The sequence below is a fragment of the Sitophilus oryzae genome, unplaced genomic scaffold (genome assembly GCF_002938485.1).
Source record: "Sitophilus oryzae breed Bouriz unplaced genomic scaffold, Soryzae_2.0 scaffold_1624_pilon_pilon, whole genome shotgun sequence".
NCBI lineage: Eukaryota > Metazoa > Arthropoda > Insecta > Coleoptera > Curculionidae > Sitophilus > Sitophilus oryzae.
Window position 1 is genome coordinate 213391 of NW_022146308.1, and position 27553 is coordinate 240943.

General features: G+C 32.9%; 1 protein-coding gene across 1 annotated transcript; it reads right to left on the reverse strand.

Moving 5' to 3' along the window:
* Nucleotides 1–649: 649 nt before the first annotated feature.
* On the reverse strand, nt 650–27111 carry LOC115880474 (protein FAM13A). The gene is made up of 7 exons (XM_030897682.1): nt 26961–27111; nt 22308–22640; nt 19148–19429; nt 17200–17546; nt 14456–15102; nt 11315–11530; nt 650–5037 (listed from the first exon to the last, which is right to left on the reverse strand). Exons 3-7 carry the CDS (start codon nt 19402–19404, stop codon nt 4639–4641), a joined length of 1866 nt encoding a protein of 621 aa, XP_030753542.1. The 5' UTR covers nt 19405–19429; nt 22308–22640; nt 26961–27111; the 3' UTR covers nt 650–4638.
* Nucleotides 27112–27553: the final 442 nt, after the last annotated feature.

Below are 27553 nucleotides of genomic sequence, written 5' to 3' on the forward strand. Positions count from 1 at the left end.
GCCATCGCTGACGCCGTTTTTATTCGATCATACGGTATTTTTAATCATATTTCAATTTTTTCAAATGGAGAAATGATGGCTAATTAGCAAATTAGAAAAAAAAATTACGAATAATTTGGTACAACACATTTGGTATTTCGAGTTAAATTAACTCGTTATGTACCGCATGTTACAATTTCAATGTTATGTTACAGTTTCATGTTACAAATAATCCATATGCGAAACTGAAAAGTTGACATATGATATGTCATTCTGTTCAGAGTGTCGTTTTCTATATCTTTACTTGAAAGATCGATTAAAACGGTAGTAGACCGAGCTTGGAGAACAGTGCTTTCGTTATCGGTAAAATAGTTGCGTGATTTTGTTAAAATCTTATTGGTTTTCTTCTTAATTTTTTAATTTTTATAAAGATTATGATTCATTTACGTGAAAAAACGTTGTAAAAAATAAAACTGATTTAAAAAAAAAGCCTCTCCAGCAATTCTATTGGCTGAAATTTTTGATAGGTGAATTTTCAAAAAAAATTCAGTCAATAGAATTGCTGGAGAGCGATATGCCGATCCGCCGTTCTGCTTTTCCTACAATGGTGTGGATGCACCCGCAGTGAAGTTAATATGGTTGATTATGACAAAAAATAAAACCATGTGAAAAATCGAAATACTGTTTAATACAATAAAATACAGCTTCTATATAAAATAATACATTAAATATAACAGTTAAATAAGAGTAATTACAGCCAGACGTATCTATAACAATAAAAATCAAAATAAATAAATCTTTAACTCAATCAATTGCAGACCTAACACTAAGCAAATCAGTGAAATGGGTAATTTTATTGAATACTTTTAGGGAAAATCTAGTACTACTTACTACATTTAATGGTCTCTTTTTCTACTATGATGAAATGTGTTCTTATATATTTTGATATTAATGGAAAAGCGTTTTTTAATTACAAAAATATCAAAATGAAAATTAGAGTAATAATTAAAACGATTATGTTGCCCCGATTTTTTGTTTTCAAATTCCGGCCGGGTAATCCCAAACCCCCTAAAAACCCGGACACGTCCGAGTAAATCCGGACATATGGAAAGCATTTTGTAATTTGTTCAGAGTGATAAATTAATTACAAAGGCTCAGGAATAGAATAATGGGTTTTATTTATTTACATCGACATTACTTGAACCAACCGTGCGATGATTGTTATACAGGGTGAGTCTTAAATAAGTGCTAGTATTTTCAGGACTGCTAGACCTCGATAAAAGAAACAGATTTTATCTTTGCCGTTTTTCAAATAAGTCCAAAAAATCTGAGTTATTTATTCAAGTTTGAATTTTTTTTCTGTATTTGTATTCCTTTCCGTGCCGTAAATGGCCATAGTCATGGTAATATCAGAGATTAAGAAATTATACCGTGGGAATATTGGCGGTGAACTGGCAGTTCTCAAAAGTTTTCTAAAATACACAGGAAAATTTAAAAGAAAGTGGAATGATTTTCAACAACTTTTTTGCGAAAAAAAAACTCATAGTCGTTTTCCTGGGGTCGAAATATACTATCCCTAAAAATATATGCACTTCTTTAAGACTCATCCTGTATGCAAATAGTGTAAATAATTATAAATTTTCAATATTTATTATAAATAAATACGATTAATTTTATCATGCATATTTTCTTGAACCAGTTATATTAAACATGTATGTATATTCTCTATATTACATTGTCAACATATAGGAGCTAATTTGAGCAACCTAATGGAAATACTCTATAGTATAATGTACAATTTAACATTTGTTTTTGAAAATGGTTGTACTTCTAGGTTTTTTGTTGGGTCTCGCTTATATTATTATAACTGACAAATTAGCAATATCTTTGTTGGAAACATTTTTTAAACTCGCGATCTCTGTAAGAGTTCTCTGTATAATATTAATAAATTTATACACATTAAACCCTCAAGCTTCATTCAGAACCTCGCAATTAGCGTAGTTCCTTTAATTTCAATGTAGTATAAGCATTCAGAACGTCAAAATTAGTGGTCGACATTTTCAATTAGTAGAAAAAAATTATCAAACTTTTCACTGTTCCACTAATTATACTTCAAAATTTGCGAGGAATGTTATTTTGGTCTTTGATTATCATCCATCAAGAGAAATTGTGGTCTTAGTAGTAGAAAAAGTTGTTAACTGTTTCTACTAATTGAAAATTACTATCAATAATTTTGACGTTCTGATCGAATGTGTCATTGAAATTAGAGGGCCAAACGCTAGCGCTATAATTTAAACCACTAATTTATTCCGCTAATTTCGAAGTTCTGAATGAAGTTTTAGTTTTGACTTAGTATGAGATATTGTTAATTTGAACAGATAAGTATATTAGTATAGCATCAAATAACTTCTTCGAAATATTTAAAAATGTCTTTAAAATAGATTAATAGCTATAAGCACAGCTTATTTAGTACCAGCTGGTCACCTTCGCCTGTTTTTGAGTATCCTCATGTTTCCTTCTGCGCCTATTCTGATACACATGGCAGCAGTCACAGTATCCACAGTCTGAATCATTTGTTTAAACAAAAAGCTTCAAAAGATCTCAGAACCCAACCTATTTCATACAAATTATAGGCTAAATAGACAGGCTGGTTTCAAACAGGCTGTGGTGTTAATTATCTAACTTTAAAGGGAGATTATAATAATATAATCTTTCTTAATATTTAAATATTAAAAAATGAAATAAATAGTAAGAGATAGATTTGGTAACATATATGATAAAAATTAATTTTTATAAAACAGAATTCTGGAAGATGGTTATTTTGATTGCTTTGAGAACTTGTGCTAGAATAGGAAGACTTAAATGGTGACAACAAGGGTACCTAATTAAACTAGGTACTGATGATTGTAATGTCAAACCTGTAATATTTTATATTTGGTGCTATACTATACCTTTTTTTATACTCCATTACATCTTAAGTAGGTACAGAGGTCTTATTATACATAATATTTTAAACGTTCTTATAGAATCATGTCTTCTTATTTAACATTATTTTGGCAAGATATTTATACAAAACATTTCACCTTGATAATAAATATATAGTATTTCAAGGTACGTGTTTTAACATTAAAAATAGTATCACTTAAAGAGGAATACACATTATTATTTAAATGTACATAATAGCAGTTTATACAATAACAGTTTTCCTAATTTAGCGTCAAAGGTACTATATAAAGTGTAGAAATAGTTAGTTTATTCTATATCCGGTTTAGATTCGAGCTTAAACTTTTTCTCAGAACCATCACAAATCAATAAGAGCCACTCAGAATCATTTATATACAATATATACATAAATTTCGACATATGATTGACTCTGCCTGTTCGTGATTGACCTATGAGAACAAATCCATAATAAAGCTCGCACTGAAAATGTTTTATCTATGCCTATTATGACGCTGTTTTTATTCAGTGCATTTATTGGTAACGTTGTAAGCGAAAATAATTAACTATTTTTAGTTTCTTTCTGTTTGTTGTGTGTTTCTACCGGTCATTTTTATAGTAAGATGGAATACTTATTTTGTTATTGTAAGCGTTATTGTAAGTTCAGTATAGGTGGATTCCACTGCACATGCATTTATAATAAGTAAAGATTTCTATCAAACTGGTACTAATAATTATAAAAAGTATTATATTATATCGAATAAATAGTAAAATATCTAGATATAAACACACCAAAGTCATGTAAAAATGGTTAGAGACCTATTCAACTATTAAAAATACATCGAAAATATTGGTATTAACAGAACAGGTCTTAAAAATATTACTTTTTTTTCAGAATTGTGAACGGGGTGTCCCAGTTTAAAAAAAAACTACAGACGCGATTTTGGGTTGAACAGTTCTTATAAACAGGGATCTTATTTATACTGTATGATCGTATAAAATGGTACTATAATATACTATAATTCAGTTTTAAGTAAATTATGGAAGTGGTTTTCATAACTAATTGGAACCTTTTAGTAAAAAAAAATATTATCTTTTGTCAATACGATAAGAATATTATCGAATGATAAAACAGTGACTGAAGCAATAAAATGATATGTATCACTAAAACAAAAAAATAAAAATGACACACCTTATAACACAATTTGAAATACGTATTTCTGAATCATATTTATAAATCATAGTTAAATCTATAAAATCATATTATCTCTTATCTACGTTTTGTATGAATTAGGTATATTAGTATGCGCAGTTTTTTACATAGTTGTTATTCTATTTAAAAATCTCAAGAACTCCATGTTGACATTTGCCTGGTTACGCATTGTTACCTGTTCAGTTTGAATTTAAAAAAGATGCAGTTTTTCTTAAATTACTTAAAATCGGCTTGTCCAAAATTATTCAAATTTGGAAATCGAAATGTAAAAAAAAATATAGAGAAGAAATGACTACAAAACTGTTAAATTGATTGGCCTCAATCGTTCCAGATCATTCGGCCAATCAGTCATCCATACCATAATATTGACAAAATATCTCTTACTTTACTTCACTGCTAGACGGTACCGAGTTAGTTTATATAAATTACTCAACTCAAAATCGCTTTTTTCATTACCTAAAGAGGTTTATTTTATTAAAACCGCACCACCCTGTATATACCTTTCTTTATTGCTTCGAGACCAAGGCCTCTAACAACTTTAATCGACTTTTCGTCGCTCTGTATGCTGCGTAAACATGTTCCATCGGTACTTTGTCCTCCTTGGATAACATTTTGCCAGATTTAGCTTGCAAGTTCAACTCGAACTCCTTAATCTTCCTTTTGAGGACTTTCTTCTCTTCTGTGGTCAGTCTGAGCTGTTCTAGTAGTTCCATTTTGGACATGGAGTGAAGTTTTTCACTCAGGGAGGTGTCCGTTTCACTGTCAGTGTTGTTGGTTGGTGTGGGACCACTTGGTGGTACGTATTCTGTTTGTTCCGATTCGGTGTCGTTAGATGACGATGTGGGTGTGACGAAGTGCATGGCTTCGTTTTCGTGGATTGTTGCCAGTTCTCCAATGGGACCAGACTACAAAGAAAAATTAAAAAGAAAATTTAATTGTCCTTAATAATAATATACAAAAAAGCCAAAGCAATAGAGTAATGATATATAAAATAACCCCAGAGTTTCCAACTGGTAAAGGAGTACGACAGAGAGAAGCGACATCCCCATAGCTGTTTATAGCAACACTAGAAGAAACCTTCCGTCAACTGCGCTGATGAATTATTGCCAATAGTCCTGAAGTCTTAATTATTGCCAATAGTCCTGAAAACTACAAGCACAAATTAACGAACTAAACACAGCCAGCAATAAAGTAGGCCTCAAAATGATTGAGCAAAAACTAAAGTCATGTACAGGGTGAGTCAACGATAGAGTAAAGTCCATTATCTCATTTGTTTCAAGGTTTACTATAAAATGCTTAATACAAAAATTATAGGGATGGTTAAGATACACATTTTAAAATTATTATAGAGTATACAAGGTGCTTCAAAAAAGTGTGGCGGCTATAACATATGTTTTTTTAAATACAACACCCTATATACCCCATTTTTATTCTATTTTTAGATTCTGCATAAAATTCCATAACTTTTTTATATACAGGGTGTCCCAGAAATGAGTGCAGATATTTTAAGGGGTGGTAGATCTGGTCAAAATAAACATATTTTCTCTTTACCATTTTTAAAATAAATTGAAAATAACCGAGTTATTTAACTTTGAAATTTTTTTAACATTTTGAGAACCGCCGGCAGATATTGCCAACTACATCCAATTACCCGGATCAAGCCCGGATTTCAGTTAATTCGACGCACTGTGTTGCCATATGGACAAGAAAGTATATGTTTACAAGTAATAATTATTACATAAAATAAATTAAAAGTTAAATGTTTAAAAGTTAAATTAAAAAACTTACCCAACATTAAAAAAGATACTTATCGATGTAACTGCGACAGTTCTCTTTTTCGATACACACTTAACTAAAATACACTTCATTGTGCTGCTTTACTTGTACGTGCTATTATAAAAACTGCTAAAATAATAGTCCCCATTTTTAACTTAACACATTATTTTCATATAGGCTTCATCACAATTTGAACCACTGATTTACAAAACACCTTGAAAAGCACACATTACACATTACTTTGAATATCTTTCTGAATGAATAAATGTTGAGAATTATCGTCTCTTACTGCCACTTTACGAACTACCTTCAATCTAAGAAAATACATGTGTCACTCAACAATTTTAAATACGTATTTTGCTTTTTCGCTATTTTTTCGATGTATTTCGACAATTCCGTCAACAGCCCAACCGTCGGCCAAAACAGCCACGCATCACTGGTTGGTAACTGCTCACTGCTTCTTTGTCGCGCCGGCGTGTCGAGCTTGCGTCATGCGAGGTTGCCGTAGTTTCAACAATTTCAAATTCAAGACACTCGAAGCAATCAAATTCTTATTAAATTTTAAAAATAAAACAGAAAAACATGAAAGGAATCAAACAAAACACAAATGAATTGATTATTGATAAGGTCACAAAAAAATTTCTAAAATGTTTATCGTAATTCAGAATTCAATATATCGAAAACAGCCCGACGAATAATCAATTCATTTTCGTTTTGTTTGTTTCCTTTCATGTTTCTCTGTTCTATTTTTAAAATTTAATACAAATTTGATTGCTTCGAATGTCTTGAATTTGAAATTGTTGTAACTACGGCAACGTTGCTTAACATCGTCGTCTGACGCAAGCCTGCCACGACGGCGCGGCTCAAAGGACCAGTTCACGTGGCACTCTTGGCCGACGCGCGACATTTGGGCTGTCAAAATACATCGAAAAAATAGCGAAAAAACAAAATACGTATTTAAAATTGTGAGTGAAACATGTCTTAGATTGAAAGTAGTTCGTAAAGTGGCGATAAGAGACGGTATTCAAAGTAATGTGCGCTTTTCAAGGTGTTTTGTAAATCAGTGGTTCAAATAAAACAGAGAAACATGAAAGAAAACAAATATTGAATTCTAAATTACGATAAACATTTTAGGAATTTCTTTTTTGTGACCTGGTTGTGAATAATATGATGAATCATTTTCGTAAACATCATAAACGTAATGTTTTAGTTAATTTTCGGTGGTTTTTGTTAAGTTTTCATTGAAAGGGTAAGACTAAAAATAATTAATGTGTTTTTTTTCTATAATAATTATTAATAATGAGCACTGATAAAAATTTAACATTCCTAATTTTTGAGTAGAAATTTTTCTATGAATTTATAAATGTAAAACTATGTAGAATGTGGATAACATAGGAGGTTGCAACACTGCAAGGTTTAGATACACCGTAGAGAAATATCAGGTGAATAAACAAGTGGCACTAAAAAGTTTTTTCAAATTTCAAGAAAAATTTTAAATTTTCAACATTTTTTTTTCGCAAAAAAAAACTCATAGGCGTGTTTCTGGGGTTGAACTATACTACCAGTTAAAATATTTGCACTTATTTCTGGGATACCCTGTATAATATTATATACCTAAAATTAATAGTTTTTGCAATATTTCAATTTATTTAAACAAATGTTAAATTGCAGTGTGGTCAAAAATTGTCAGTGGTGCCATTGTTTCTGAAGTTGGAGTACCAAAATTTGGTAGGAGAGTTTTATAGAGATGAAAAAAAAGATATATGTAAAGATATTTTAGTTAAATGATACAGGGTGTTCAAAATATATTTATGAATTTCAACTACTTAAAATTAAAAAATCTCAATTTTTTTAAATAGGACACCCTATATATTATAATTTTTTCTAATATAATTTCCAAAACTCTTCAACTTTTATTAAGTATGTCATATACCTATTTTTAATAGTTTGCGATTTATTCCCATTTTTTCTATTTTTACCCATATTTTTAATACAATTACCCTATAAAATCATAGTTACCATAACAAAACAAAACTATTTATTACTTACCTTTAACAAGTAGCTTCATAGTTAGTTACAATTGCTGGTATTAGTTAAAATTAATTAACTTTACTCAAATAAACTAAATCGCAGTAGTGAATTTCTTGGTGTATTTCTGTATTACGAAAGATGATACTTGGGATTTTTCGTCGGGGCGAATAGCCACAGATTAGGGTAATACTAGATTAACTAATTGCTGAAGACTACTAATATAGAAATTTTCTTCGACATACAATGAAGTTTTTTCTCGTAGTAATTCTGGTTTATATTTCATTTGGTACAGCCAATATTACTACTGACGCGAAACCGTCCCATTACTCACTGAAGATGTTTTCTAGATAATATACATCTATTGTTATAGTAGTTAGCAAAGTACTATATAATATATAGTACTGAATCAAAAAATGTGGTTTCCTAGGCTTGTCCGTGTATATCAGTCACATTGACTAATTCATTTCAAGAAAATCTGTAACTATTATCTCTACCATTTATACTTATTACAACAAATTAAACTAAAATTCAAATTTTGTTTTTAACTTGCTTAACAGACATGAAATTGTAATAATTGTTACTTTTTGTCGTGGTAACTATGATGTTATAGCGCAATTGTATTAAAAATATCGGTAAAAATAGAAAAAAATTGGAATAAATCGCAAAGTAATAAAAATAGGTATATGACATACTTAATAAAAGTTGAAGAGTTTTGTAAAATCTATCAGAAAAAATGATAATATATAGGGTGTACCATTTAAAAAAATTGAAATTTCTTAATTTTAAGTAGTTGAAATTCATAAATATATTTTGAACACCCTGTAACATCTAACTAAAATATCTTTACATAGGTCTTTTTCTATATCTCTATAAAATTCTCCTTTCAAATTTTAGTTGTCCAACTTCAGAATCAATGGCATCATTGACAATTTTTCATTACATTGCAACCTAACATTTGTTTAAATAAATTTAAATATAACAAAAACTATTAATTTTAGGTATATAACATTATATATAAAAAAGTTACGGAATTTTACGCAGAATCTAAAAATAAAAAATACGGTGTTGCATTTAAAAAAACATATGTTATATTCGCCACACTGTTTTGAAGCACCCTGTATACTGCATAATAATTTTAAAATGTGTATCTTAACCATCCCTATAACTTTTGTATTAAACATTTTTTTGTAAACCTCGAAACAAATGAGATAATGGACTAATGTGTTTACTCTATCGTTGACTCACCATGTACAACAAAATGAGGTTTGTTCCCACAGGCATCCAAACCCGTCTCAGAAACTTGTCAAATGTAGTTGATCACACCAAGTAATAGATATGTGATAAACAAAAAAACATAGAATAATAATTCGGTTAACTATTTGAGATAGTTTTCTGATAGGTTAAGATGCTTGTGGGAATAAATTTCTGGACAAGACAGAAAAGACATTCTAATAAATAACACAACACTGGAAATAGTAGAAGAATATAAATAGGACAAATAATACACAGCTCGGGATCTCTACAACCAGAAATCAAACAGAATAATTAAGTTGGATTACTTATGGAAGAAACTCGATCATATTAAAATCTAGAATTCCACTTTATCTAAAGAAGAAAACATTCAACTAATGTGTACTACCAGTCATGACGTATGCATGCGAACTGGACACTTAACTTAAAGCTACAGGTTGCATAACGAAATATGCTGGTAGTAATCACAAGAAGATAATTGAAAAAGCATATGAACTTAGTGTTAAAACCTATTTATGCTTCGTCGACTACAGTTGGGCTTTTGATTGTGTAAAGTGGAAGAACTGGGGCTGGCGTTAGAAAACATGGGAGTACCAAAACATGTTATATTTCTACTAAAATATCTTTACGAAAACAGCTCCGGAAAACTCAAACTCAACAACGCTCGACAAGGTTGTATAGTATCACCCATACTCTTCAACTATCTATGGAGAGTACATAATGAGAAAAGTCTTACAGGGATGGTGAGGCGGACTAACGATAGGTGGAAAAAAGATCACAAACCTTAGGTATGCCGATGACACCTTAATTCTTGCATGCTCTGAGGAAGAACTTGTTCAAATAATGAGAAGATTGAGTAAGATCAGTGCGGAATACGGTCTTATGCTAAACAAAAGGAAAGCGCAAGTCATGATAATAGACCGAAATCCTACTAACATCAGGGAGACTGATGGTTTTGAGGTGGTTGAAAAGTTCAATTACCTCGGATCCCTCATAACAAACAAGGGAGGCTGTGACGAGGAAATCAAACGCAGACTAGCAATAGCTCGTAACTCGACTATCAAACTAACACGAATATGGAAAGACTGCAATATCCCAGCGCAAAAAATTAAAATTAGTAAACACATTGATCTTTCCTGTCGCTACTTATGCATCAGAGACCTGGACTCTGAAAACTACAAACAGACGAAAAATAGATGCTTTCGAAATGTGGACCTACAAAAGAATGCTGCAAATTTCATACACAGAACATCGGACCAACGTATCAATTCTAAGGCAGTTGAAAGTTAACACAAGACTTTCAACCAAAATAAACCAGTCATACCTTAGGTACTTCGGGCACATTTCGAGAAATACTGAGGAAGATCTCCGTTACGCTGGGTGGACCAAACCAAAGAAATTATGGATCAAACCAAAGAAATTATTGGTCACGGCCTGCAAGAGGCTTCTATATAGCCGCTCAAGATAGAGAGGGATTGAGAACAACGATCTGAGCAATAGAAACATGATGTCACCATACTCGAGAGTTAACGGACGAGAAGAAAAAGAGAATCAAGAAGAACCATAAAAGAAAGAGTGGATACGACAAAAGACACAGGTAAGACATGTCAACAGAAGCAATTCCCTCAAGTGGCAGAACACCTGACAAGTAGGACGGACAACATATAACTACAAAAATTCCAGTATAGTACCCATGAGTAATTAAGAGACATAGAAAAATACCAAACCTGAGATGGGATCATGATAGTAGGAAAATAGTAGGGATAACTTCGGCCCGCATAGCCAACAATAGACAACAATGGGCCCAACTACAAAAAGAGTATCTACATATGTGATGGAAGCTACACGATAATTGGAAATGGTTGAATACGCTGATGACGATAAATAAAATGATGATGACGTATGATCTTGAAACATCACAATAGAAACCAAGTCCAAAACTGACAAAGAAAGGTGATATTTATGTCCAAGAAGTCATGACAGGATGTCAGCTGCCTTAGTACTTGTACATAATATGCACCGGTATATAAAAGGTGTAAATTCTGGGGTATTACCTGTATGCTGTGTATTATTCTGTGTATAACATATTTACAATTACAAGCAATCACAATAACAATAACTTACTATTGAATTTTTAGCAACCATCCTCTTCAAAATCCTGTACCTGTCATAGAAGGGCCGTACCAGATCTCTGTCTTGTTTGATCTGAGGTCTTCCATGTATAGATTCCAAAAATAGCAAAGCCTTCTGCATTGCTACCTTTTCATCCATCAGTTGTTCTGACGTCATAGTTTCCAAGTTGAAACCACGTTTGCCACTCTCACGTTTTTGCAATAATTTCTGTAAACAATAAATATGAATTGTTTATTAAAGATTGTTATGATTGTTAATTTTAGATACATATTTGTTTATTTCTAGGTTGCACATCGACGGTTGAAAGGAGAAACTGCTAATAAGCCATCGTAACTTTACAGAAGACCTGTTTGTCCGTTTTATTTTGAAACTCTGTTGCTTAAGACATTATGTTTCTCGTAATTTATTCAAAATTTAAAATGTTTAATGCGCCAAACCATAGGATTATTAGGATGAAACATAAGTAGATCGACGCAGAAAAATTCGCTGATTTCGAAGGTATAAATAACTCAATTTCAACAAAAGTGGCGTATTAGTCATTTCTCCTTGTATCATTCATTCATTAATTCTATTTATTTCAAAAACCATTCGTTATAGACATGAAACTTACGAGTATATATTTGATATCAAGTAAACTTTCAGTTACGTAATCGAGGGCGCGATTTTTAAATTCATTGTTGCCAACCATGGAGATATTCGGCGCCGTGCTGACTAACTGGAATTTAAATTTCGCGGTGGGGATTCAGGTGGTAGCTCTGCTCTAAAAAATGTCAAGTTGCCGCATTTATTTATTTCCTGACGTTGTCATTCGTTTGAACACTTTTAGTTTTGTATTACGAGTTTTTGGTTTAAATAAATAGTGTTGTGATACTTTAAGCTTAAAATGTTTGCTAGCAGACCTTGCAGTCGAACATTGTTCTTTTTAGAACAACTTTTAGAACAACTTTTGATTTAGTGTAGATAGCTTAATAGCAGTAAAAACTCATCGCAACTTTATTGGAATATTTTGAATGGGAAAGCGGTACCCATACAGCACACTTCGTCCCAGGGACGTACATTTTATGTCCATTTTACGTACGTAAAAAGTGTACGTACATAGTACGTACCCCATGTATGTACTATTTACGTACATTATAGGACTTCACTACGGACGTACATGCGAGTACGTACTACGTATCTACGTACCTTGAAAATTTTTGACAACGCATTACAAAATGTTATTTAATTTTAATATCATGACTGGATTATTTTGGTCAGATATACCTAATAATAATTAATGGACTGGATCAGTGGATCTTTTCTAGGCTAACGTTAATTCAAGTCACTTTAACCTACCTCAACTTCTTTTATTAATAAATCTAACCCGACCGCTATAAAAAAATGATTTCCTAAATTTTCCAATGATCATTATGCATGACAGCCTTTGAAGCAATCTGATGGATTAAAAATGCAATATATTATGCAATCAAGCTGCTAAAACAGGAAAATTATGCAGTCATATGTTTAAATTTCCCGCTAAGTTATTCGTTCACATTCGAGTCTTGTAGGAATTGGAAGTCGGGCGTTTTTATCTTATATTAATCAACGTTAAAAAATAAAAACAACAATACACTGAGTGCGCACCTACTCCGCAGTTTTCGATTTTCGATTGTGTTGTGAGTGGGTGTCATGGTGTCATGGTACTATTTACTACTACATCAAATTGCGAAGCCCTCGATTAAGTTTCTTATTATCGACTGTAGTGGTAACCGGGGCCCTCTCTGGTTTTTGTGCCTCTGTGCTTTCCTTATGGTACTTTTCAAGGTAAGTTAAAGTTTAATAATATAATGTGGCGCAAAGATACTTCTAGCAAATATTACAAAAGGGCAAATGTTCAAATTAAGCGGTTTGAAAGAGCTCTTCAAGAGAGGCTCTATACCCTAATCAAAATAGGCAGCCTGCTTCATTTAATCAGGCATTTTTCCTTCAACCTTGTAATGATCAACATAGCACATCAGATGTTTCAGTTCTTGATTTACAGTCTGAAGATTCTCTTCCACATCTTAACATTAGCGAAACTGAAACAGATAACCCTCGAGATAACTTATGTTGTGTATCTCAAAGTGGGGAATCATCAGATGAATTACATGACACTGCCACATCTAATGTGACTGTTTCACCTAGCACAGTCACAACCTCGAATGATTGAGAATCGGCTCAAACAGAGGCAAGAATTAGATATTTTAATACTTAGTTTTCTTTTTGTATTTTTTAGTTAGAAGCAGTTCGATAATAAAAAAATTAAATATCTATCGACATCCAATAAAAGAGGGTGTAGTTGCCGGACCGAATCCAGACTCACGGGTGTATCAAGACATAAAGGATGACCCTGTATCGGAGTTTTTATATTAATAAATATTTTAAGCTGACTTCCATTGAATTATTTCTAATTAAATTCCTAGGTCGTATACGTCGTTGAAAAATGTACGTCCATAATACGTACATTGTACGTACTTTCGATCAATTTACATCCAGTTTTGGTCCGGAACAAAACATAAAATGTACGTACCTGGAATGTACGTACATGCGACGTACATAGTACGTACTTTACCACATCCCAAGAACGTACCGGGGACGTACAAAGCGTTGGAAAATGTATGTCTCTAGTACGTACATAGTACATACCTGTACGTACTTGTACGTACCAGGGACCTGACGTTCATCCCAACATTACGTACCAGGTACGTACATAGTACGTACCGTGGCTGTATGGGTAGTAATGGCCGGCCCTTTATGTCCCTTATGAAAAAGAAGGTGATTTATAATTAATTTATTTTTGTTTCCTAAAATATTTTGATTAAAAGAAAATATGTAAAAGTGGGCAACGCTGTACCGGTCAAGCTTAATCACGTAACTGAAAGTTTATAACTGTATACAAAAATATTGTCGAATTTTTCAAAACAAAAATAATTTTTACTTGGTGTATTTGTATTTCATAGTTTTTACTTTTAGTTATTGTTTTCTACACGTATTTTTTTGCTATTTTTTTCTCTATTAATTTTAATTGCATTTTTTATATAATAATAATGTTTTATATTAATATTGTTTATTAATAATAAACCTTAGTGTGTAGATTCACTAAAACACACTTACCTGTTCAATTTCATTTACAGTATCTTTCAAACTTATAGCCTTTATACTTTGTATCATTTTCCCAGTCAAATCGATCATAGGACAGTTAGCTGATATCTCAGAAAACTGTTTCTGCTCTTTCTTCAGCTTACTTAGTTCAGTATAGTACTTCCTCAGCGTACCATCGTTTAATTTATCTATCTGCGAAGGTTTGTAACCATTCTTAACTTCAAACTCCGCCTCATAAGCTTTGATTTTCTTCTTGTAACTATTAATGTGCTTGGTTATTTTCTGAACCTTTTCTTCAATGGGGTTCTGTATAATTTTCTCCAGTGAAGAGTTAGTTTGGGGTACATCAGGATCAAGATAAATCCTGTGTGTAGCTATGATAGAGTTTCTCGGGGATGAAAGCAATCTGTTGGTTGCTACGGAGAGACTTGGTAGGGTTTCCGTATTTTCTTCTACTTGAATTGGTCTGGATACAACTGGTTCGTTGCAATCAATCTGTTCGTGGAGTGTGGAAAAGTCCAGAACTGGTGATATAGGAGTGTGGGTAGGGCTTGGTGAGCGATCTATATCCACTGGTCGCAAACTCAAGAAGTTTGTGGAGTTCAACGAGTCCTGGTCTTTGAACTCGGCGTGGGTGATGATTGAATGTTGTTCCAAATCTACAACAAATATAAATGTAAGGTATAGTTTTCAACTAGAAAAATAGAATATATAAGGGTGTCAATTACCGAGGGCAAAGTTTCTGTTCAATAATTGCCCTATTTTATTAACAGTTCATAATTCCCGTGGTATATTTTGTTTGGTATATTATTTGTCCCAAAAAAACGACACAAATGCTGCATTTATCAATCTTCTGGTATATTTGTAATAACGCTGCTAGGAACTTTGTTTGTTGCCAGGTTACTATTATATTAATAAACCTATTTATAAATTGACGGTTTGTTGTCCAGTGCAGTTTTTTTGTCAAAAATACGTCTTTCGCACGATTTCGGCTCGTGTTCGAGTACGTTTCCATTAAAATGAAAGAAAAAACTGAAGAAGCACGACAAGCATTGCTTCCACCTAAAGAAAAAAGGTATACCTATAAAAATATCTTCAGTGGTTGGGACAGAAAAATATAGTAACCGGGGATGTCGATAAAACTGTCCTCTTGTAAATGTATTATATGTGATATTAATGATATAAATAAATTATTACAGTAGTTAGATGAGTGTCCATTTTCATTTTATACCGTATGATCGAATAAAAACGGCGTCAGCGATGGCTATGAAATGAAGATCGTTGACATTTTATATGTAAAATTATATGGGAAATATCATCGATCGTCATTTCCAAGCCAACTGGACGCCATTTTTTTCGATCATACGGTATTATTACTCACTTCTGTTGTATTTCATGGTTGTTACCTATAAATATAAAAGGTAGAGGAAAGTATGACATCTTAATTCCGGTTAATAATAATAATTAAATAATTTTAAATAATGTCCCAAAAGATGCCTCTATTTATGGTAAGCGTAACCAAGACAATACAAACTTATATTAGTTCAGTAAGAAATACAACTATTGGTAGATCCCCTTCAACAAAATTGTCGTTTATGTTAGAAAGTAGGGTGCAGATATTTAAATCAACTTGATTTAAATCATTTTTTTTAATCTTAATCATGGATTTAAATATCAACTTGTTTAAAAACTTTATTTATAAATCGAAAAATAACTGTAAAAGTTATAAACCTTTTTCAATAAAGCTATAAAAAAACTATTCCTATAACAAATATACCCTATATCTATTCACCAAATAAAAAATTACGCTTGCTGTTGTAACGTTTAATTACTTTTACTACACTGAGAAATAATTGTAAAAGATATAACACATATACCTTCTTAATAATCCATTAGAGTTCTAAACGGCGGATTAGATTTATTGACTGGAGATTTATTTTGAAATGGTGATGGTGATTTGGTATTCCAATACATTTCATTTGCAAACTCTAATGGAGAATTAGTTTCTTCTGATGTGAGATTATATATTTATTCCAGAGTATCTATAATCAATGTCAAAAAATATGCTGGTGTCAAGGTTGTTTTATATCTTTTTTGAAACATTTGTATGTTGATCAAGCTAACTTGGACCTCCTCCAATTTATCTTTTAATTCTTTCCAAATTTCTACCGACGTTTTGTTCTGCACTAAGTACTTTGAACATTAGATGGTACTAATTTTATTCTCGATTTAAGACAGTCATGACTGTTTCCACAGCCGACTATTTTTAATAAAATAACAATAGTTTGGGTACCTAGGTCGACTCAGTCTTAAATGAGTACTTGGGATTCACAATCCTGAGGTAATAATAGGCGGTTGAAGCGTAATGCTAACCACATTACCTTCCTTGTATACCGAACGGCTCCAGTATGGCAAGTTGTACCTTGCTACTCTCAAGGCGTTAAACGCTTTATACGGGAGCTTATATGAAATAGAGGCATTGGTAAAAGTTATAGAATAAAATAAGTAGGTGACCGATGCCGATGTGGAAAAACGACATTCGGCGTAGGAATGTTAGTATGATAAGTCGGAATCGGGCAGAGTCACGAAGATTTTGCTATTTAGGATAGGACTTTAACTGGATATGAGTCGTTAATTAGCTGAAAATCCGATATAAATAAAAAATTGATTAAAAAAAATCTGATTAAAATTAAAAAAAAATCGATTTTTTTTGATTTTGAAATCATAATTTCTTTGCACCCTGTTAGAAAGCTCACCTGTATTCCCATTAGATGTTGTCTTCTTCAAAACCTCCCGTTCTGAGAACACCATCTCACTCTTAACCTTCACCTTGGATACGCATCGCACCTTGAACCTCTTCCCAGGGTACTTCTTGCTTTTGAGCGTATGAGGCCTGGCGAACCTCTCGTGCGACCTCCTCCTTTCGTGCTCGTGGTCATCGTAGGTGAGAGTTTTGTCCGACAAAGGGATACGGTTCGGCGAATGTCCATTCTTGTCTTCTCCCTCGGACTTGGGGAAATCTCCAGAACTGGACACTCGACGTATAGAGGTGGATTTGGAGTCGGTGCATTTTGTCGGGTGAGGTCTCTCTTCTGAGTTTGATCTATAAACAAGAAACAGTTCATGCATAGGTTGAAAAAAGTCTAAATTTTTTCGCCACTAGAAAAGATAAGTAAATCATTTTAAGTTAAGGTCTCCTTTTTGTTTATTAATCTTCTTTTTCCCCTTTTTGTCTTTCAAAGTTAGACTACAGAGACTGGCATGCATCTGCATCGCAGGGGCTTGGAACACCCTCAAAAAGAAAATTCCACTTCTTTAACTCCCAGTGGATGACATACCAAGAATTTAAAATTTTGAGAGACACCTCACTGTAGTATTGAGTAATAAAAAGAATTGGAAGGGAGAAATGTTTGCCCAGCATGTAAAAGACCAAACAATAACGTGGTATACTGATGCTTCCAAAACCAAAGCAGGGACAGGGGTAGGAGTATTTAGGCCGAATACTAAATATTCCGAATCAATGGGCACCTACCCCAGCATCCTTCAGGTAGAAATCTACGCTATCGAAAGATGCGTACAATTTATCTTAGATAGGAACTATCGAAAACCGGAAATAGCCATCTTATCTGATAGTCAAGCAGCACTAAACGCGATCAACTCAGTAACCATCAATTCGAAAGTGCTCAAACTGAAAACCTAAAAGCGGAACTGAAGACATGGGAGACTATCCGTAACCTGGAATGGGAGACCGCCAACGGTCTAAGACACTCGAAAAAGTTCCTCAGAACTTACGACCGAGAAAAATTAAAGATTTTCCTTGATTTAAGTAAAAACAATCTTCGGGGATTGTCACGGGGTTTCTAACAGGACACTGTCTCCTCCACAAACACCTCAGTAGGCCGAAGCTGAGAAACAACGGCGAATACAGATCCAGTGGGGAAACACCAGAACACTTTATCACTGAGTGCTCCGAAACGACGACCGTTCAAGCCATGAACTTTGGTGCGGCTGATGTGAGGATGGAGAGCTGACCTCTGCGAAGCCCTCTCAGATACTGGCTTTAGTTAAAGCCCTGAGACTGCATGGTGAGTTATAACTCGTTATAACTCAAGAAAGGGAAACACACAATAGATCTGTAAGGTCGCGGTGATTAACTCTCCTCCTAAACATTCTACCTTCTACATTCATTATAACTGCCAATGAGGGAGAACTAATTATTGGGAACAGTAAGTTAGAAGATGATGGCAACAAAATTGTGTATATTTTTTTTCTTCTTCTTCTTTAAAAGTCTTCTTTAAGTCTCCTTCTTCATCACCGTTGAATTATTAACGATACAATCAGTAATGTTACTTCACGGGAATTTCTCGATTTAATTTGATGCAAGACGTAAGAGTCTTGCATGTTTGGTCTTGGTCTTGCGGAAGTCTTACACTGATCGGTCTTGGTCTTACAAATCAAACGCTAGTCTTGGTCTTGCTATTGGTGCAAGTCCAGGACCAAGACCGTAAAATCAAGAGCAGTCTCGCTTAAGAAAAGAGTGGAGAGATCATGTGGAGAAACGAGCAAACACACCTCGACCGCCTGGACGACTACCTATATGAAAGGTGGTATTCATCATCCCAACTGTTCCTAGGGAACACTTGACGAAAACACAGAACCTAGTCCTAACGTATGAAGAAGTGTTCTTTAGTCATTGTAACTCACCTTATCACTTTCCTTTCCTGACACAGGCTACTGACACTCTCTTGTCTCTCTTTCCTCTTGCGCGCTTTCGTCGACTTGGCCTCGTCGAACGTCTGAGCTGTCATTCTGGTGACAGCGGCAGCCGACGCGGGCGCTGCGGTCGATGCAGCGCAAACAGCCGACAACTGTACTTTCTTCGCTTTGCATATTTTGTGCTCCTGTTCGATCCTGGCCACTAGTTTTTGTGGCACCTCCTTCGGGACAGATCCTTTCATCATTCGGTGGAAGAATTCGATTGATAAACTGAAATTAAGAAAAAGAAAATTTTACATTTGCGTATATACTTACGTAAAGTACTATCTTTGAAACTAAAAGAATTTCAGGCTTAAATTCTTTAGTTATTTTAACTTATGCAACGTTTCGCGCAGATTGAATATTTTTGTCAAAACTTTATTTCTTTGAACTAACAATATACTGGATGTTTCAAAAATATACCATCCCTATAACTTTTTATTTTCTCAATAAAAAACGAAATTTGTTATGTTAGCATAGTTCATGTTGCTCAATTACTCTTTTGGTCACTTTCTGTTGCACCGCGAATGAGCACAACTTTTGATTTTTAAATTCTACCGTCGGTATTTTTTTACTTGATAGAAAATCTGGTCTACATTGTATCAACGCATTGGTGTTTACATAAATTAACTATTTTATTTTGTAGATTTTTTTATAGTGGCGAAAAACCCAGAAGTCTTTTCAAAAAACTAATCATGGTCTAACAGTATTCGAAAATCTGTCTATCTTTATTAATAAATGAAAAACGTAATAATCGGTACTAATAACGGGACACTAAGTATTATTGTTATATCTAATACCGTATGATCGAAAAAAAAAACGGCGTCTAAGAAGACTCAGGAATGACAATCGATAATTATTTTGGCGAGGTCAATCTCCAGATGTCATTTTCTAAAAATTGACATAAAACTGGTCAAAAAATTACACTAATTATAAAAAGATTAAAAAAGGATAAAACTTTTTCAGACGCAGAAATCTATTTCCAAAAAATTCGAATTTTAAAATACCTATACACCATTTAAAAATCATTTGTATTCAATAAAAATTAAATTACAGCCTCCTTAAGGCCAACTGGGAGTAAGCGAGTACGGGCCAAGTAAATGACGTCTAGAGCTTGACCTGGCCAAAATTAATATCGATAGTCATTTCTCACCCGTCTTTGACGCCGTTTTTTTCGTCATATTGTATAACAAAATTTTACAATTCATATTTTATTTAAAATTCCTTATTGTGCAAGAAATTCAAGTAAAATTTTATAAAAAGGCATGTACGTAAATATTTTTCATTAATATTTAATTATAAAATGTTACTATATTAAAATTTAAATTAGACTAATTTCTTTTGAATTTCACAACTTCTAGAAAAACGGTAAGATTAAAATGCGGTAAACCTTAATCAAATTTACCTTTATTTTAATTGTAGAAACTAAAAATGTAATAATATACAGGGTGTTCCATTTAAAAAAATACAACTTTGATATTTTTTATTTATTTGGGCCACTCTGTATCTTGTAAAAATATTTTTAAATTGTAGCTCTAATAGTCCTTCAACGAACCCAAAACTTACAATTTTCAAAAATCTAACAGTTTAGCTACAATACTCCGCGTCGTATGTGGAGAACAACCCTGTATAAGTAATTAATTAACTACTGATTTTTAATGATAAAAAATACAAAATGATTTAAATTTTATATTTCTTTAGAAATACTACTGTATGATCGAAAAAAAACGGCGTCACAGACGGCTGGTGTATGACAGTCGGTCATAATGTTGGCGAGGTCAATCTCTAGATGTCATTTACTAAAAGTTGTCAAAAATTAACATTAATGATAGAAAGTATAAAAAAGGATATGTAGAACATTTACAGACATACAAATCTAAAAAAATATTTTTTTCTCAAATTTTAAACTACACCCGAGATTTACTACACCTGAGAAAAATAAATTTGTTATAAAAATTATCATCGATTGTCATTCCCAGCCGTCTCTGACGCCGTTTTGTTTTTCTATACAAAATCATATGATTAGAAAGTTGGCTGAAGTTGGGTTAAAAAAGGCAATGGAAAATCATGGAAATGGACTCTTAATAGTTTTAGAAATATCGTCTTTACCTTTTTTCAAATAACTCCAAAATAACCTAGTTATTTTACTTTGAAGATATAAGAAAAAAAAGTTTTTTTTTGGTTAAATTTTGAAAACCTCTCTATCTTTTCTGGGTTTTCGTTCTTGTAAAATTAAACTACTATACAGGGTGTCCCAGAAATAAGTGCAAGTATTTTAAGGGGTGGTAGATCTCAATAAAAGAAACATATTTTCTCTTTCTCGTTTTTCAAATAAGTCCAAAATAAAGGAGTTATTTTACTTTGAAAATTTCCAAATAAATGATTTTTTGCTGAAATTTTGAAAACCAAGATCTTTTCTGGATTTTCTTTCTTGTAAATTTAATCTAATACCTATGTTGTCATATTATCAAGAAATTATGTTTTTTAACTAAAAAAAATCAAAAAATTTCGAATTTTCAAAAATGTATTTTAGCGATAAAGATCTCATAGGCGTGTTTCTGGGGTTGAACTATGCTACCAGTTAAAATACTTGCACTTATTTCTGTGACACCCTGTATTGCCGTTGTACCTAAAATTAAAACATTTTGAAAGAGTTTTTTAAAAAAACTCAAAGACTTATTGTTTCTGGGTTGAAATATACTAACAAGATACTACCCCTATTGTTAATATTTGCATTTATTTAAGACTCGCCCTGTATATCCACATCAGAATCATTAACAGCATTCAAGAGAATATATTATTTTTCTTAATTTTCTGCTTAAATATAAAAAATAAAGCGTTGCACGTTCAGAGTGGTTTAGCCCATTATATGATATGTATCATATTCAAAATTTGTCGATAAAATGTGAGAAAAATGATAAAAAAATAAACATGAAACAACAAAAAATATGAAAATTGTTTTTAATAATACAAAAATGTTTCTGGTAGGCCCTAAGTCAACTCAATTTTAGTGTTGGTCCCACACCCAGAACTAGAGATATAGTACAATATTCTACCAGGTGCCGCTGCTATCCTATTATTATTTTGAAAAAGATCGAGGTAGACTTACCTTGTTTTAAAACCTTCACAGTTTAAACAAAATAATGAAACTAAAGTTGTTATTATTGATGTTGCTTGAATCGAACGAAGGCTTGATTGATATAATAATATAACGATACGATATAAGAAATGATAAAGGCGCAGTAACAGCTATGAATTTGACGAAAAAGACTACGATGCTAAGCTGAATTTAGGGATTCATATCTCTATCGCGACACATTATACGAATCTATGGCTGCTTGAGGAAGTGTGTCGAAACCAGCCGCAATTTTAGCATGTGGCTGTCTGGAACACCCCGCGCAACTTGAAGGCTTGCGGCAGTTGCGCTTCGCTTCTTAGTAACCTGAAAATAACAGAAAAAACAAGTGTATTAGTAAATATTACGAAATAAATAAGGATTCAATTGAATAAGGTATTGGATACAAAAAAATAAAATCTAAAAAATAGAGTATAATGTGTAAAACACGCTCTACACTATGCGGAGAACTCTTCGAAGCAGGTCAAGGTCGCGTTTCGTCGCCCAAATTTCGGTTAACTTCCAATTGTCTTGAGCTACTTCGGTTTGTGTCGATCTACTTTCGATTATTAAAAGCGCCTGAAAACTACTCGTGAGGAGGGCGTGGAGGGTTTTTTTGGCGTTTCCTGTTGGCTCGTTCAATTTCGTTTCGTTTTCAGCTATTTCCAAAACGTGGCGGTATTTGTACCCGAGGCAAAAGAGTTTTTTTCATAAATCTCAGTGAAATAAGTAAACCTAGACGTTTATAAAACATCCGTTATTACGTTGATATTTCGTTAATTACATCTCGTTTTATGTTGATATATATTCCACAAGATTAATATTTGAACACGCAGAACGCCTCATTACTGAGTGCGCCAATACAACAACCATTCGTGCCATAAACTTTGGTACGATTGATATCGGAAATAATCAACTAATCTCTGTAAAACGGTCTTAGGAGCTGGCTTTGTCAAAGCCCTGAGTATGATGAGTTATAACTCAACTGCAAACACTAATTAACAAAAAAAAGTAATGTAGAAAGAACTAGTATATACAAAAGACGTTCTAATGAATAACTCAATAATGGAAATATAAGATGATATATATTTGGGACAACTAAATACCCAGCAATGGGTAGCAGTATGGTTGCTAACAACGTATTTTATTGATTTGCGTTACTGAAGACATATACAGACCGGACCACCGTAGTAGTAACATAGGCAGAACCGGACGAATTAGCGTATACCCGTCCGCCGGATAAAAAGCAGGCGAAAAAATGCGATAAAATAAAAATAGGTCGATATGTGATAAGAATGTTTCAGAATTTGTATTTATTCGTGTTTTAATAGCCAAAACGAATACGTAGATTCTCGCGACAGTTCTCGTGTAAAATTTATTTTTTAAGTAAAATAATGAATGTTTATGAAGTTCGTGAGATAATTCAAATTTTAAAATGGTATTTCCAAAATAGGTCTTATCGGGATATACAAACAATTTTTCCACAAACTTTTGTAAACAGGCCAATTCCATCTTTACCTACTATATCAAGAGTTATTAATAATTTTGAAACACATGGGTGCGTGTCCCCACAAAAACACAAAAAGCCTGATGTGTTGATTAATGAAGAACAGGAGTTAAAGCAAGTGTTCGTTTGTGCTACAGAGGATCAAAATCCCACGTTTTCAAGTAATCAAATTGCTGAGGTGGTTGCCCTGCCCACAATGTCCGTATTGTTCAAGAATATGTGAACAATACTTTTCCCCAACCGTTTAATTAGTGGACATGGAACTATTTTGTGGCCCGCTAGATCCCCAGATCTTTCTCCCAATGATTTCTTTTTGTGGGGTTATGTAAAATCCAAAGTGTGTCATAATCAAGTGGTCATAATAGGGCTAATAATCTGGATAGCTTCAAGTAAAAATACGAGAGGCTTTCCAAACTACTAGCCCTAATATGTTAGCCAATGTCAGACGGGGATTTTACGACCGCCTAGGTTTCTGTCTAGCACAAGAAGGTGGTCTTTTGAACACTTGTTATAACTTTTTTTTATTTAGAGTAATATTATAGTTTTTTTGGGATTAGAGAAATTTATATATTTTTAGTTTTGGCTTGTAAACACACTCAAATAATAAATATTTAAGTATTTTTATTTTAAATGTTACCTTAAGTGAAGGTAAACACTTAAAATGAAAATAATAAATACACGGCACTCCTCGCGTCATATTCCTAGTCTGTGACGACCGACCCGTCCAAGCACAACTGCAACTATCTTGTACTGCTTGACCAGCCGACTAGCCGGCAGTGACTCTCGAGTACGAACGCAAAACGGGTAAACGTAAATTCGTCCGGTAACTTGCTATGTTACTAGTAGCCTGGTCTTCTCTGTATATGTATATTGTCTTTGTATTGTACTCTGGTCGAATGATTTAACAAGGAAATATTTTTGTTTCATTTGTATTGATCACAATTTTCTGTTAAATTCAATAATTACTAAAACTGTTAAAAAATTTACCACACTTTATTCTTCAGGAGTGTTAAAAAAATTATTATTAACAAATTATTAAAAGCTTTTTGAGATACAAATTAAATGAATTATTTAAAGCTTTTTGAGATACAATAAGATTGAAAATAAACCGGCGCCGGCGTCGGCGATGACTATGAAATGAAGATCGCTGTCATTTTATGTGTAAAACTAATTGGTGAATGATCGATGATCATTTCCAATCCAAATGAACGCCTTTTTTTCGGCTGCAATTTATGATATGCAATTAATAGTCGGTCGATTATTAAAATAGGAAGATGTCCTACAACAAGAAATGAGAGATCCTATCAAAAACATAAAATCTCTAAAAATTAAAAATAGACTCTCAACGCATTTCTTCTACTACAAAAAGGTGTAAGATATCATGTAAAGGCAAGTCAGTTATTTTTAGTGCCAATGGAAGAATCTATTCTGCAACTTTATTATTTATCATTATCGAATCAATTACCTACCAAAGAAAAAATTATTAGGAAATTAGTAGGGAAAACTTGGGCCCACATAGCCAATAATAGACAAAAATTGTCCTAATTATAGGAGATTCATTTAGATAATCTCTCTGTAATTAGGCAATTACATCTTTATGTAAGGGAGGTTACACCATAATAGGAAATTATTGTGTAATCAATTACTTATCACCATTTATAGTGACCGTATCCAACATTAAACATCTTTCTTCTTCATTTCGATAATAATTATAATGACTTGACCATTCCAAGGTAACATATTTTACTAATTATTAAAATATGTATAATTAAGTTGATCGTTTAGATATACTTAGTAATAGTTATTATATTTATTATTAGTTATTTACTATTAGTTATTGATACGATCACTAAGAATCTTGGTAGGTAATTGATTAGAATAACAAAGTTGCAGAATAGGTGCTTCCATTGACACTAAAAATAACTGACTTGCTTTTACATGAGATCTTACACCTTTCTGTAGTGGAAAAACTGCGTTGAGAGTCTATTTTTAATTGTTATACATTTTAAGTTTTTCACTTGGCAATTCCAAGGCAACATATATATACATATATTTTACTAATTATAATATTTATAATTAAGTCCATCGTTTAGATGTACTTAGTAATGGATATAGTAGGCCAGTTAATCTCTTATAATTATATTGAGTCATTATAATTATTATAGAAATAAAGATATGAATACGATCACAAAGAATTTGGTAGGTAATTGATTCGATAATGATAAATAATAAAGTTGCAGAATAGATTCTTCCATTGGCACTAAAAATAACTGACTTGCCTTTACATGAGATCTTACACCTTTTTTGTGAAAGAAGAAATGCGTTGGGAGTCTATTTTTAATTTTTAGAGATTTTATGTTTTTGATAGAATCTCTCATTTCTTGTTGTAGACATCTTCCTATTTTAAAAAAGGCGTTCATTTGGATTGGAAATGAACATCGATCATTCACTAATTAGTTTTACACATAAAATGACAGCGATCTTCATTTGATAGTCATCGCCGACGCCGGATTTTTTTCAATCTTATTGTATCTCAAAAAGCTTTAAATAACTCCTGAAGAATAAAGTGGTGGAAATTTTTTAACAGTTTTAATAATTATTGAATTTAACAGAAAATTTTGTGATCAATAAAAATAAAACAAAAATATATTTCCTTGTTAAATCATTTGATTAGAGTACAATACAAAGACAACATACATATATATGTCTTCAGTAACGCAAATCAATAAAATACGTTGTTAGCAACCATACTGCTACCCATTGTTAAATCAACCTAGTTTAGCTTTTTAAAAAATCAATTTTTACGTGTCTGTTATTTCGATAAAATATTGCGTAGCGTAGATATAAAAGAAAATGTAACAATTTAAACTAAAAATTATGTAATATCTGTCACACATTCGTTAAAATTACATAACCAATCGTATCAAAATAGACCGGTAAAGGTCAGTTACAGAAAGTAAACACTGAAATATCTAGGAAAATTCCATCGAAGGTGAGACGGCCCAGTCACCACAAATGCCGCTAGACCCGGCTCGAATCGCGCCGATCACCCCGCCAAACCATCGAGAAACCGGCTTCAAAAGTCGACACCGAAAAAGCTCCGAAAAGTCAAGATTAAGTTAAAATTGCTTGTGGCTTACCTTGACGCATCATTGTCCGGGTTATCATCTAATCACTCGTAAATATTTACGTGAAAATGAAGACGGATATAAACGCGTTCGAGATCGTAATGTCAACTGATCGATAGTTTGCGAGACGCCGGCAAAAGCTTTGCAGGAGGGAAGGAAGAGGAGATAGGAAATAGCAGGCGCGATACGTATGTACTGCGACCGCGCGATGTAGCAGGAATGGGCTGTGTTCTATAGTTTGCTGTGTCTCTAGGCTAAATCCACAAAACGAGTAACAAATCGTATAGGGCCGAATTCTGCTACCGTTGTATCGTGGCCTTTACAGGGATGCCCTGATTGTGTTGCCTGTATCTACACTGCCACACACATTTCTTGCGGTTTTGCCCTATTATACCGTATTAAATCGGTAGATTTGTCGATTGTAGATTGTAGAGGGAAGTTAATCGCCGCGATTTAATAGATCTACTAGCGTGTACCCGCGACTTCGTTCGCGTCGAATTAATCATTTGTAATGGTGATGTTAAAGCAAAGCAAGAATTTCCATTATTTCATCTCGTTGGAATTTGATTTTCAAAAAATCCGTTTGCCAAAAATAATCTTTTTAC

Excerpts from the sequence above, each read along its gene's own strand:
- LOC115880474 (XM_030897682.1), bottom strand. The coding sequence starts at position 19,404 with ATGATGAAAGGATCTGTCCCGAAGGAGGTGCCACAAAAACTAGTGGCC. Across the intron at positions 17,547-19,147 it reads CAGGAAAGGAAAGTGATAAG|ATCAAACTCAGAAGAGAGAC; the intron begins GTGAGTTACAAT and ends TCTTGTTTATAG. Across the intron at positions 5,038-11,314 it reads TGGTTGCTAAAAATTCAATA|TCTGGTCCCATTGGAGAACT; the intron begins GTAAGTTATTGT and ends TTTTCTTTGTAG.